The following is a 14,092-nucleotide window of genomic DNA, read 5'->3' as shown; positions in this document are numbered from 1 at the left end:
GGTAGAAATTACCAGAGTTGGTACTTTGAGGACAATGCCTTCAAAAAACCAGCTTCACCTCCACATCAGATAGGGCATCCTTTTCAGAGGAGGGTTTTGGTAGAGATTTCAAAAACAAAACAAAGCCTGATTCATGTCCAGAGTCAGAGACTAAATTTCTACCACTAGTGTTTAGTCCTAAAGATATATCCTAAACATTCAAGCTATAAGTACTTATTAGGCATCTATTCTGTGCCAGGTACTGTGATAATACAAGAGAAGAACAAAAGGAGACAGTGTGTGGACAGCTCAAGGTAGATTCACCACTAACGGAGAATCAGAATCAAATCAAATGCTTTCCTGATGGTCAATGCATTCTGTGACAACAATAAACTTCATATAGTTTTAACCTCCCCTTGCCTTTACAGAGATCCACATATAAATGACCTTGGACAGATAGTCTGTTTATCAGGGAAGATGGGGAAGACAAAGACATCACTGAAGAGGAAGGATGGCATTGATTTCATTCTCATCAGCTTTTGTGGGTGGGTCAGAGGGAGAAAGATAATTTGTATATATGTATATGTATATCTCACCAGGACAAAGAGAAGTGCAGGTGATTTTCTGCACTGACATTCCCTCACAAAAGGCACCCCCATTGAGTGGAGCGGGATTGGTGCAGGTCCGAGAACGTTTCTGCCATCCTCTACCACAGCGAACATTGCAGGCTGACCACTCTGTCCAGGAAGACCAGCCTCCATTCACTGAGAGAGAGAAAGAAGGGAGGACAGAAAGGAAGGAAAGAGGTATCAAATTAAATTGAACCAATGGGGAGCTGTTAAGTGCCTACTCTGGGCAAGGCACCCAATATGCTAGGTGGCATGAGACAGGCTGCTGGACATTCTGAAGCTTCAAACTTTTTTTTTGTTACTGCTTTTTCCCCTGACCTGCAGACCAAACCACTTAGCTTTTCTATATCTACTTTTCTCAGTTACAACATAAGGAAAGCAATACCAACCTTCTTCACAGGGATGTTACAGGGAAAGAAATAGCTGAAGGGCTTTGGAAGTCCTTTGTAATCCAAGGCATGGGTTTAAGGTAGCCAAGTCTTCATCTTTAGTTTTACCTTTGGCAATCAATTGGGGGGGGTACTTTCACTTAATAGCACTAGGGTGCCATTCTAAAAAAAGCTGACATTCGCAGATAATCTTGTTTATCTGTCTTCAGTGGGATTTTATATATAAGTAGGCTTACTGACTAATGTTGAGTCTGGGAGGTAGGGAAACAGAAAATGTAATCTGATTCCTCCTCACTTAATAAACACAACACTTAGAAATGAACAACTTATTATTTTTTTTAATTATGAAAAATAAAAAAAGTTTGCTAATGCCGTTGACTTCCCTCACAGAAGTCCAATCCTAAATTAAAAAGAGACAGAAAGATCAACTGAAGGAAACTTGAGTATAAAATTAAGGGTTGAACTACATCATTTTAAAGTCCTTTCTAATGTTAAATTGCTATGATTCCCTTATGTATATGGACCCATCTTTTCCCTCTTCTGCATGATCTCCCCCACCATGTCCATTCCTGAATGCTTCCTAACCTACTATGGGCTATTGTTTTCACCTTACCGTAAACAATAACAGTAGCTGACAGGCTTCTTCTCTTGGCCACAATGTTGGCAGCCATGCAGGTATAATTCCCAGAATCAGAGAGGCGAGCCTGCCTGATAATTAAATTGTGATCAGCCCTGGTGTCAATGTTCTCATCCAGTTGGGAATCGATAGGCTCTTCATTCTTTAGCCACTCCACCTAGTTGGGGGAAGGAAACAAAGCAACAGATAAAGAACTGCTGAAGCACTTATGATCTGGACCACAAAACTATTCAGCACTTTAGTACATATATGCTTTCACAGTCCTTTGATTCACAGGGACATTGAGCTAGATTACTTATATGTAAACTTTTTTTTCTCCCATTGGCTTTTTAATTTATCTAGGACAGGGATTCTTTCTTTACTTTTTTTTTTAATCATAGACCTATATGGAAATTGAGTGAAGCCTATTGATAAATGCACAAAATAAAATGATTACAAAGGATACCAATTACATTGAAATAAAGTTATCAAAATATCTTCTTTTTTTTTTTTAAGTTCATAGAACCCAGGTTAAGGACTCTTCTTCTAGGACAAAGATCAAATCTAACATTTAGTTCAGTAGATCAATGAGGAGCATGTGCTGAAGGACTAGGAACTGTGCAATGTTGCTGGAGACAAAAGGCAAAAGAGAAACAGTTCTTGCCCTAAAGCAAGGTACACTTTAACTAGGGAGAAAGCAGGTACATTTATTAATATATACACAGTATAGATACCGTATGAACACAAGGTAGTTTCAAGAGAGATGATTACAGCTGGGGAAGCTAGGAAGTCTTCCTATAGAGGGTAGTTTTGAACTGAATCTAAAGAAAATAGGATTCTCAGAGGTACAGATAAGAAGAGAAGTATGTCTGGGCATTGGTGGTAGAGCAAGCAAAGGCATAGAGATAGGAAATGGAGAATATCCAGGTTGGGAGATAGGTCAAAAGTGTCAACTGCTATAGAGCTGTCAATCAACTAATCAATCATTTGACAAGCATTGATTAAATGTCTATTGTTTGCCAGTTACTGTGATAAGCTCTAGTTATATAAAGATAAAATTTAAATAGTCATTGCCTTCAAGGAATTTACATTCAAACAACAGAAAGAACACATATATTGGTATGTTCCAGGTAGACATAAAATAGATATAAGGTGACCTGAGAGAGGAAAGAACAACTAATAAAATCAGGAAAGACTTCCTGCAAAATAAATAAATAAACAAAATTTGATTTGAGTTTTGAAGAAAAGCTGGGATTCTAAAAGCTGGAGGTGAAGAGGGAGAGCATTCCAAGAGATAGGAAGCATCTATCTGTGAACAAAGATAAAGAGACAGGAAATGGAAAAAATTACATTGTGGAGACTTTTAAGTAGCCCACTATGCCTGGATTGTAGAGTACATGGAAGGGAGTAATATGTAAGAAGCCTAGAAAGGTAGGAAAGGTCTTGGTCTTTACTAATTTGGAACGACAAACAGAGGAGTTTATATTTGACCCTAGAGGTAATGGGAAATCACTAAAATTTGCTGAAAGGGATGGGGGGATGGTGTGTGTATGACACAGTAAGACTTTATGACATCCATTTTGGTAGCTATGTGGAGGATTAAGTAAAGTGGGAGAGACCTAAGGCAGGGGTCAGAAAAGAGGCACTGACTGTCTAAATTGGGGTAATGACTATATGAGTGAAAGAAAGGTACATATAGAAGAGATGTCATGAATAAAAGATATAATCCATAAGATTTTACAACTGATTGGATAGGTTGGATGAGGGATAATGAGGAATCAAGGATGACAGTAAGACTATGAGATTAAGTAGCTAGAATGATGGTAGTACCTTGACAGTAATAAGAAAGTTAAGATGAAGTATGAGTTTGGAAGGAAGATAGTGAATTCTGTTTTAGACATATGGAGATTGATTTGCCTAAGGGACGTATAATTAAAAATGTCCAGTGGGCAGTTCATGAAGGGAGGCTATAACTCAGAAGAGGGAATAGGTTTGGCAATCACAGGCAAAGAGATGATAATTTAACCCATGAGAGCTGGTGAGACTACCAAGTGATAAAGGGTAGAAAGAAAAGAGAGACCAGGACAAAGCTTTGGGAGACATCCACAGTTAGTAGGTGTGATATGGATGAAAACCTTGAAACATAGATGAGAAGGAATGATCAGAGAACAACCTGGCAAGTGGCACAAAAACTCTGAGAGGAAAGAATATCCAGGAGGAATGATGACTGCCCTTAGTGTCAAATGGTGCAGAGAAATCAAGAAGGAGGAAGAATGAGAAGATATCAGTAGATAAGACAGTTAAGAGATCCCTGGTATTGTGGAGAGAGCAGTTTTAGTTGAGTGATGAGATCAAGAGTAAAATTGCAGAGACTTTAGGAAAGCCTTAGAGGACAGGAGGTAGGATCTAATGGACATTTTGGTAGGGTTTATTTTTGAGAATTGAGATTGAGGGAAACTTGGGTGTGGGCAGCAAGGATGGAAACAGCAGACAAAAAGAGATTGAAAATTTGAGAGAAAGGATGAATTATAATGGGAGTAATCTGTTGGAGATTAAGCAGTTTGTGTGAGCCAGTGTGCTAGATATTAGGTATACAAAGAAAACAATGAAACAATGGGATGGAATAATGTGTGCATGTAAAGGAGTTGGTTTTTGAAAGGAGGAATATTTCTTCATCAGAGAATTAAAAGGAGGAAATTGTATGTATGTGAGGAGGTCATATCAAGGGGATTTGACTTGAAGGAGGATTTGAGAGGTGAGATTCACTCTATTGAATTTTATTAATATTTGTGGCTATTACCTACCAACTGCCAGAATATTCTGCCTCCTTTCTCAATGCAATCATGTTAACTGGGTCCAATACAAATTTATGTCATCCCATTCATCTCAGATCCAAATGCACCGAGGCAATCCATTTCATTCCTTCCTAATTTATCTATTCAATTCAGTAAACATTCCGTAAAGACCTATTATGAGTAAGATATGGTGTTGTATGTTTCTAGGAATACAAAGATGAAATTAGACATAGATTCTGCCCTTAATAAGTGTATAAATTAGTTGAAGGGGTAAGAGAGACCTATACAAATGACCATAATCCAAAGGAAGAATAAGTTAAGTGCTATAAGAGAATTGCCAGATAATTTAATTTTTTCCCTCCATCTCCCTTCCCCCACCCAAAAGGATAGCTAGATTCATGAGGTCATAACTTTTTAAATGGACCATTAAGGTTGGGTAACAAACAGTGGTCACAAAGCTCAGGCACTTCACTTTCTAAGAGAGGCAGAGCTATCCTTCAGTCTGTATCGTGATACTTATGTATAAAATAAAGAAGAAAATTAGAAGTAGCACCCCTCCTTTTTTTTCCCTTGCAACAAATTACATCTAGCAAAAGAGGGAGGAAACACAAAAGACTGTTAAAATTTAACCAAAGGATTATAATGACCCTGCCCTTCACATGCTAGAGTTATATGTTATTACTGCAACACCTTCTTCTGATTGGTTGGTTCCTTCCAGAGTCTCCATTTAAAGGGAAGTTCTTGGGCTAGTCCATGTCTCTATTCTTCTCCAGGCTCACCCCTGACTCTCTGGAATTTCTCCACCAGGCACCTGTGAACATCATCTCCTCTGTCTCCTTTTCAGTTCCTCCACATGAGCTACTTGAGGACAGGGACCTTCTTCCTTTGGGCTTTTATTTGTATCTGCAGCACTTAGCACAGTGCCTGGGGCTTTAGTGTATCACTTAAATGCTCGTTGATTTGACATAAAGGCTTAATGACATAAGGCCATTTAGTATGTTAATCTGAATCTAGCTGTCTCTCAAAGGAGATAGAGTAGGTCAGTTGGTAGGGATGGGGGGTGGTGTTGGGCAATGTTCAATAGCTGAGACACATTGAGAAAATCAAGCTGGCAGAATTAGGCACTTCCCCCAACAACCCTGGTTATAAGATTGCAAGTATATACCTCATTTACTGAATATGATAAACTGAAAATTCCCTGCTCAAATTCAGGCCTTTTCTTGGGCATGTAGATAACAGCAGTTTTTACTGACCTTCATTTTGATCTTGGACTATTGATTTTTCCTCTATCTTGGATCCTTCCCACAACATAGTAACCTGTCTCTTTCCTTCCACCCTTTTCTTAATGACAAACGTATCTTTGATCTCATCAACTATCTTTCTCTCTGCCTGTGATTCTTCACAAACTCAGAATGCTTCGTTGCTGACCTTTTCTTGATAGACCCCATTTCTTGTTATATTAGGCCTTGACAGATCCCCACAGGAACAATGAAAGATTCCCAGTTGACCCATATTTCCTATTCTACTTCTCACCCCTCCCACCTTTGGGGGGGGCAGGGAGAATACCAAAAAACACTATCTGGTTGCAAAATACAAATGCTCATTAAAATGCTCATTATTTCTATGGCTTACTCTGCATCATCAACAACAGGTTTAAGCTATGTTCAGTACACAAACAATTTTGAAGGATGGAAGAACTGTATGCAATGCACTGACCAACCATGATTTAGAGGACTGATGTTTAAGTATGCTACCAATCTTTAGACAGAGAGGTGATAGACTCAGGTTGCAAAATGAAGAACACATATTATCGGACATGGTAAATGCAAGAATGCAGTTTGCTTGACTATATATATCCATTATAATGATTTTATTTTTGTCTTTTGTTTTTCTCTTTTGGAGCAGCAGTATGAAGTAAGAGGCAGGAAAAATGCTTGTTAATTTTTTAAAAGTAAAATAAAACTTATATAAAATAATGTTTATTGTATCTTAATAGTATACTTCAGTATGTATAAAATATATACTAGTATGCTATGTGTATATGTATATGTATACTCAATAGTATATTTCCTAAAAAAGATGGATCAATATTAAAAATAAGGTTTGGTACTAAAAATAAAAGGCCTTTAGCTGGCCAGCAAATGCACTTGTGTGTAATACCTTATTTCCTGATGATGTCAGATATTTGAGTATTAAGTTATATGTTTATATATTTTGTAATCTACCTCTATCAACTATTAGGAAATTAGGAGATTTCAGTGTGTGCTAATATTGTGTTCTAACCTAATGGCTTATTCCCTTCACCAAAATGACTCACTCAACTTCATTAGTACATCTGTTTGGAGTTTCTTGAACCTAGAAAAATGACAGATTGTGTTTGTGTTTGTTCATTTGTCCCCAAAGCTAAATGTTTAAATACCTCTTGATAGGCTGAGATACCTTAAAGAAAATAGTCAAATAAACAAAAGAGAGAAAATAAATCTCTCTGGGGGCACAAATACTAATTTGTTGATCAAGGATGGGCATCATCACACACATAGTGCTTAAAGCCTTTCATTAATGTTAATTGTTTTCTTTTAATCAATCTTAGAGTTGGCTGTTACCCAAAGCACTAAATAGCATAAGGGGGGGAAAAGAACATTCTTTTATGCTGTTCTGCTTGAGGAAAAGGACAAGTTATAAGTGGTTGCACTACCATCAAGATTTTCTTTCAGATAGCAATGGCTGGGGTGAGCCAGTGAACTTGCTTTGCAGATGCTCACGGTAGGGAAGAGGTATAATGTTGTAATATTCATGGTTCATCCAGAAATTACTCTGTAGGAGGCTTCCAAACTGGAAAGCTCTAATTATCCACTTAACTAAGGCAGCGCAAATTAGCATTATAGGATCGATGCATTGAGCACAGAGGACAGCAGATATATATATATATATCAAGTAATCTAAATGATCCCTTGGCCAGCAGGTCATCTCTTTGATAATGGGGTTTAGCTGTCCTGAAGTTTGTGGGGTTCATTTAACCCCCCACAATCAAACAAATCTTCTTCCTCCTATTCCTTTGCTTCCCGATGGATAATCCCAGTTAGAAGCTTGTGGAAAGACTAGTTACTTTGACTTAATGAGCTTATGGATTTGTAGGATGCAGGCATTCATTAGCACAGTGTTATGTGCAGATGGTCTGCAATTTGTAGATTTTCCAGTTTATAAACAAATCTGCAAAGGCAGACCATCAAAGCCAATTAGATTTCATGCCAGACAGCAGGTTCCTTTTCCAGGGCCATCAGTCATGTGGTTAGGTGGGTACAGAAGGTATGCAACTGACACCCATAGAGTTTCCCACAAAGCTGTAGCAGGGTGCACTCAGATGGGGAGCGCAGCTCCTAAATGCATGAGATCTTGGGTTGCATCTGAATGTTTCGGGGCATAGAACATTGTACCTTCTACCAAGGCCTCCTTAGAATTTACACAGGCATGCATGTGTTCATATCTGTGTCAGGTACTATATCACAGCCTGCCCAAACACTTTACTTGATCTCCATATCCCATGAGGGAAAGGGGTGTCAAGTGGTATTACCATCACACTTTGATAGATGAAGAAATTGGGAAACAGAGAGGCAAAGGGTTTCCGCAGAGCCCTGAGCAAATCTGTAGCAGGTTGGAAGAATTTGTGGCTCCCTATTCCCTGAGCATCATTATCAGACTGTGTTGTAGTGGTGGATTTCCACCATGAAGCATGAACTGTTCTATAAATTTGAATTGTTTGTCAGCAACCTTTCCAAGCATATAGGCAGAATGCTTTGTGAACAGTGTTGAATTACTACTAGCATGCAGCCTCAATGGGGAGGTGGGGGGAGCACTTGGCTGAATGAAATAAGGTTAGAATCAAAACAAATAAGCCAGTAGGCCAATTAGAAATTTAATAAATATTCTCTTGCCTGCAAGCTCCATTCTGTGTTCGTGGGGAGAAGATTCTTATAGGCTAATGATGCAGAAAGCAATTGGAGGGGTCAGTGCTAACACTGGTGAATACTAAATGGTACCTAAATAAATCTTTCTGGCCTCACGGTAAAAAAACAACAAACTATTCACAAATTGTCCTAAGAATTGCATTAAGATATATCCTTATAGATCTTTCCATAAGGTTCTACTCTCAAAGGACTAATACCGAATTTCAAATTCCTCCTCAATTACTTATTAATGGTGAAAACTTGCCAAAGTCTTTTTTTTTTTTTACCTCTAGAGACCTCAGTTTTCTCATTTCTAAGATGAGATTGTTGGATTGCCTTGATCCTAAATGTTCCTCTCCACTCTAAATCCTAAATTAAGAGGGGTCAAAATTCCAGGAAGTAACCGTGGCTTAGGGGAGGAAAGGAGCTGCTGAGATTGAACCGCTCAGACAGAATTCAGAAAATAATAATAAAAAGGACCTGAGGCCTAGGACAACATTAGCCACAGCTCAGGATTAAAACTTGATCATAATAAAAATAAAACACAACAAAATAAAAGTAAAAATGAGTAAACAAAGGAAAAAGAACCATAGATAACTACTTTGGTGTAAAAATAAGATCTGGGTTCATATTCAGAAGAAGATAGTGAGGTAAAAAAAGCCTCTCCTACCCCAAAGTGTAATATCCAATGATCATAAGCCCCAAAAGAGTTCTTAGAAGAAGAAAAGTTAAGATGTTATAAAAGAACCATTTGTGTGGTGATTCAGTCACATAGCCTTTATTAAACAGCTATTATATGCTAAGTCTCAAGCTAAACCCGTTTTGTTCCCCCCATCACAAGTGGCCAGACGTTCTCCAGGGCAGGGATACTGGAGCCCCTGGAAAACCTTTTTGAAGATGAAACTGAAACTTGTCAGGATGGATAAGTCACTGTTAACAACCATTGCCTTTCCCAATTCAACAATCTCCCTGTGCAATTTTATTAGAATCAACAAAACATGGAGATGTTCTAAACGATACCCCAGCTTTACTGATTTCTGAAATTAAAACAGCTGCAACAATGCCCTCAAACAACAATGGCTGTCTTTTCACACGCCTTACTTACCCTTCGAAGACCCTAGACTTCTATAGACTATGAGATCTAGTCCCATAAGCTAGCATAGCGCCTTCTCCTGTTCAGTTGTGTTTCAGTCATGCCCAATTCTTCATGACCCCATTTGGGGTTGTCTTGGTTAAGACCCTGGAATGGTTGGCCATTTCCTTCTCCAGCTCATTTTACAGATGAGGAAACTGAGGCAAACAGGTTAAGCGACTTGTCCAGGGTCACACAGCTAGTAAGTGTCTGAGGCCAGATTTGAACTCAAGAGGATGAGTCTTCTGACTCTAGAACTGGAACTCTAGCCACTGTACCACCTAGCTGCCCTGTTCAGTGAGGATGCTCAATAAGTACACTTGAAGTAGTGAATATTTGGCTTAAAATTGGTGAGCATAAATGTTTTATTTAAAATATGGTGTCTATTTGCCTTTTAAACCTTATAGGAAAGGAAGATTTTTGCTCTTCTTCAGAGGCCCCACAAATTCTTAAGCTGTTATAGGAGAAATGTTTTCAGTCCAAATGAATTCAATTCAACATTTATTAGGTTCCTACTATGTGCCATTGCATAAGGATTCCTAAAGGTTCACATGTTCCACTGAGGGTGGTATGTATTGATTTTGTATATTCAGGGTCAATCTACAGGCCATGTAAGAATGTTATCTAACTGATTTGATTATTCTATAGCCACGCCTTGTTTTTGTTATTGTTTGGGCCACAACCAGCATTGCCCAGCTTGACCACATACCTTATTTTCCAGACTTAGCTCTGATAATTCATTGACTATAAAAATGCCAACGGCATCGAAGGCCAGACAAAATTGTTTTCCAAGCAGTAGCTGCTCACAAAATATTTGTTGAAAGAATGGACAGACAGATGAATTTTCTACCTAACACTGGCGTGTAGATACGTCTATTAGTTGACATGGTGCTAATGGGCATACAGTCAGCGAAAAAAAAATTTATTCATTCTCTTAGGAAATATATATTGAATGCCACCTTGATACTCTTTTTTTTTTCATGTTCAGGGAATTTGTACATTATTGTGAAAATGTGAATACACAAAAATAACATGAAAAAAACGTACAAATTACTTGGATGCCATTTGTTATTTCCTGATCATTTAAAAGAAACACTGCACCAGAATGTAATTTATTCCTTTTAATTGCTTATAGGCCTACCTCTGGCTGCCCACAAACCCCACAAACATTACTTTTACCCCCAAAAAGTCAAGTTGTATTGGATTTATGTTTTAGCAGTATCTAAATCTACAGAATAACATAGACACCTGCTTAAGCAAAACACTCATTCATTCAACAAATATGTGTTGGACGCCTACTAAAATTCACATCTACTTCCAAATGAAAGAGATTTGCCATGATTGAGGATATTCAAAAGAAAATGCCACAGGGCCTAAAGGTAAATATAAAAGAAGTGCTTAAACTCAATAAGTATTTGTTGAATGAATGAAATCTATTTTAGCAATGGTAGCAGCCTTGAAATAAATGTATACTTTCACTAGGTAACAATTTGAAGGGAATAACATTCTTTTTTGTGTAGAAGTAAAATGTATGCTGTTTGGCAAAATCAATTACACTTTATGATGATTTCTAGCCTTTTGTTTCTGGGAAGAATTTATAATTAACTTAAGACACTTAATGAAAAATAGACTCTCCATTGATGTTTCTTTAAAAGCAGTGGCTGCCTTTGTTAGTTCTAATGAGCTCTCTCTCTCCTCTTTTTTACATGTATACACATATATTCACACACACACACACACACACACACACACACACACACACACACACAAGAAAAGGATAGATATCAGAACTGCTGGAGAAGCGACCAGCACCAGGGACTAAGGATTGTTCAATAGTTGTTATTAAATTGAGTAGCTATCTCTGTGAGCTCTGTGATGGTAGATAGCACTAAAGGTATTGTGCCTCCCTTGTGGACATATGAAATGGTAGGATTACCAGAAGTATGGAATAAGTAGAAAAGGCTATTATCATAGCCAGGTGATTTAATTAAGCTAGCCAACATTTGTGCTTCAAGCTGATTTAGATTGTTCACTGAGTGAGAATAAGACCCATATAAGCAAGCACATTCCCACATTTTCTGGGTTTCCTAAGGAGAAATTTAAGCCGTGAAGTTGATGGAGTTGTGTGTTTATGAGAATCCTCTTTTGGTCTTTGTAAACACTTGGAGTCATCTGATGTGCATGACAAGGGGTCAGTGATGTCATAAGAGCTGGGTCTATGATGACAAGCCCTTTCAGAGAGACTTTTGGTCGTATTTATTATACTCTTAAAATGATAGCCATCATCCTAAATATAAATATTGATATACTAGTAGCAACAGCAGTAATAACTAGGACATTGCATTTATACATAGCATTTTAAGATTTGCAAAACACTTTACAAACATATCATTTCATCTTCATAGCTCCCATGCAGGGTAGGTGCTATCATTATCCCCATTTTACAGATAAGGAAACTGAGGCAGACAGAAGTTAAGCAATTTGCCCAAGTTTACACAACTAGTATGTATCTGAGGCTGGATTTGAACTTAGGGCTTCTTGCTTTAAGGTCCACCCATGGATGTAACACCAATGCCTAAGTTACAAGAAGTTCTGTAACCAGCTCACATTAACTCACAGCCAACTGTTAAATTTTCAATGTGAGCATTTACTCATTGTTCTACTGATTGTTTAAACTTAACAAAGTGGTGGAGAAAATATTAATACTGCAGATAAAATTTAAGAGGGTTATGGGTAATTTTTTTTCTGGAGAGACTCTTGTTGAACATTTGCCAACACGCTGGCAATCACTGACTATGTGTTTGATTTTCATGCTAATGCAGTTGTTCTGAGGGCCAGATGTGTTTGAAATCCAATATGAACATGAAATTAGTCTGGATGAATTCATGTGATATCCTGACTGACCAACATCACTGAATTATAAAGTTCTTAGTAAAAATCAAGGAAGAAATTTCAAAAGTCATCGATATCATTCTACGTTTTTGATATAAATCATCTTATCATAATTCATTTTAGACTATATCACCTGATGTGCTCCCTAACCTTAGAATTCACAATGTTACCAACCTTCTCCCCTGTGACAAAAAAGTGTGATTTCATCAGTATGTAGCCTGTTTATTAGCAAAGTAGACAACACCTTCTTCATGCTTTTATGAGTTTACATGACTAAAAGTAATATGTCATCTGGTAGCTGAATTTTCTTTGATGAACATTGCCCTCTGTGGTCGGCCTGGTTCTTGTGATATGGACAGAAAATCCATCACAGAAATCTTTCAGTTCAGTTGTTGTTGAGTGATTTCAGTCATATATGATTCTTTGTGAATCCGTTTGCGGTGTTCTTTGCAGAGATACTGGAGTGGTTTGCCATTTCATTTTACAGATGAGGAACTGAGGCACACAAGGTTAAGTGACTTGCCCAGGGTCACACAGCTAGTAAGTGCTTGAGGCTGGTTTTGAACTCAGGAAGATAATGTCTTCCTGATTCCAAACCCAGTGCTCTATCCACTGCACAACCTAGCTGCCCATTTTAAATTTGGTGGAACCCACCAAACTTTGAGTATAACCTTTGAGAACCCAGAGCCAGCTCCAAGCCACAGAACAAGATTTCTGTGGAAGCATTCTTGAATTTTCCTATAATATGCTATCATATAATAATCCTATAATGAATATAAGGTAGAACTATGAATAGAGTGCTAGACAAAGACTCAGGAAGACCAGTATGTGTCAGACACCAAATTTGAATTCAGGGCTTCTTACCTTAAGGTCAGGTACTGTATTCACAGATCTTACGCAAGTGGAGAGTATTCTCCTAAGTCCGGGTGTGTGCCACATTGAACTGGCTCATATCTTACTGTTAAATTGTCCATGTGACAGGTCTTACACATTATATATTTTTGGTCTTTCTAAATTCACTGATTAGTTATCCTGACATTTTTCCCTTCTCTAGAAACATACTATTTGCCATGTGGGATGGTTCACAGGGAAGGGAAGGAGGAAGAATACATGGAATACTGTGGTGATGTAAGAAACAGAAAGCATCAATTTTTTTAAAGTGTCTTTAATCTTTGTTTCAGTGTCAGCATTTACATATTTTTTCTGTTGATTGTTCAAATCCTGCCCTAGACACTGACTAGTTCTGTGGGGATAATGATAGCATATAATAATAATAATAATAATATAATAATAATAATAATAATAATAATAATAATAATAATAATAATAATAGCATTTATATAGTACCTACTATGTGCTAGGCACTTTCCTAAGTGCTTTACAAATATTATCTCAATTGATCCTCATCATGGGAAGTAAGTGCTATTATTATCCCCATTTAACACTTGAGGAAACTGAGGCATATAGAGGTCAAATGACTTTCTCAAGGTCGCACAGCTAGGAAATGTCTGAGGCCAAATTTCTAACCACAACATTGTTGTAAGTCATAAATTAAATGAGATAATATTTGTAAAGTACTTCAAAAACTGCTATGTAAATGCTATTATTAAAATGCTAGCAATAGTAGTAGCTGGACAATGTTTTTAGAAGTCTCTTCCAGGCCTAGACCAGGATTCAGCCATATGATGCTCATTTCCTAACACTGAATCTGATTTC

The 14,092-nt window shown here is 37.6% G+C and overlaps 1 protein-coding gene across 1 annotated transcript in view; it reads right to left on the bottom strand.

Annotated features, from left to right (window-relative positions):
* Positions 1 to 14,092, bottom strand: part of UNC5D (unc-5 netrin receptor D) — a 366,754-nt gene that overhangs the window by 160,163 nt on the left and 192,499 nt on the right. Inside the window, 2 exon segments of the mRNA XM_078149141.1 lie at positions 576 to 743; positions 1,611 to 1,791. Of these exon segments, the coding sequence (XP_078005267.1) occupies positions 576 to 743; positions 1,611 to 1,791 (349 nt within the window).

Source organism: Phascolarctos cinereus, unplaced genomic scaffold (assembly GCF_003287225.1).
Source record: "Phascolarctos cinereus isolate Bilbo 61053 unplaced genomic scaffold, phaCin_HiC Scaffold_2;HRSCAF=192, whole genome shotgun sequence".
In the NCBI taxonomy this organism is placed as follows: Eukaryota; Metazoa; Chordata; class Mammalia; order Diprotodontia; family Phascolarctidae; genus Phascolarctos; species Phascolarctos cinereus.
The sequence above is the reverse complement of the archived record's forward strand: the minus strand, read 5'-3'. Positions and strand labels throughout refer to the sequence as shown.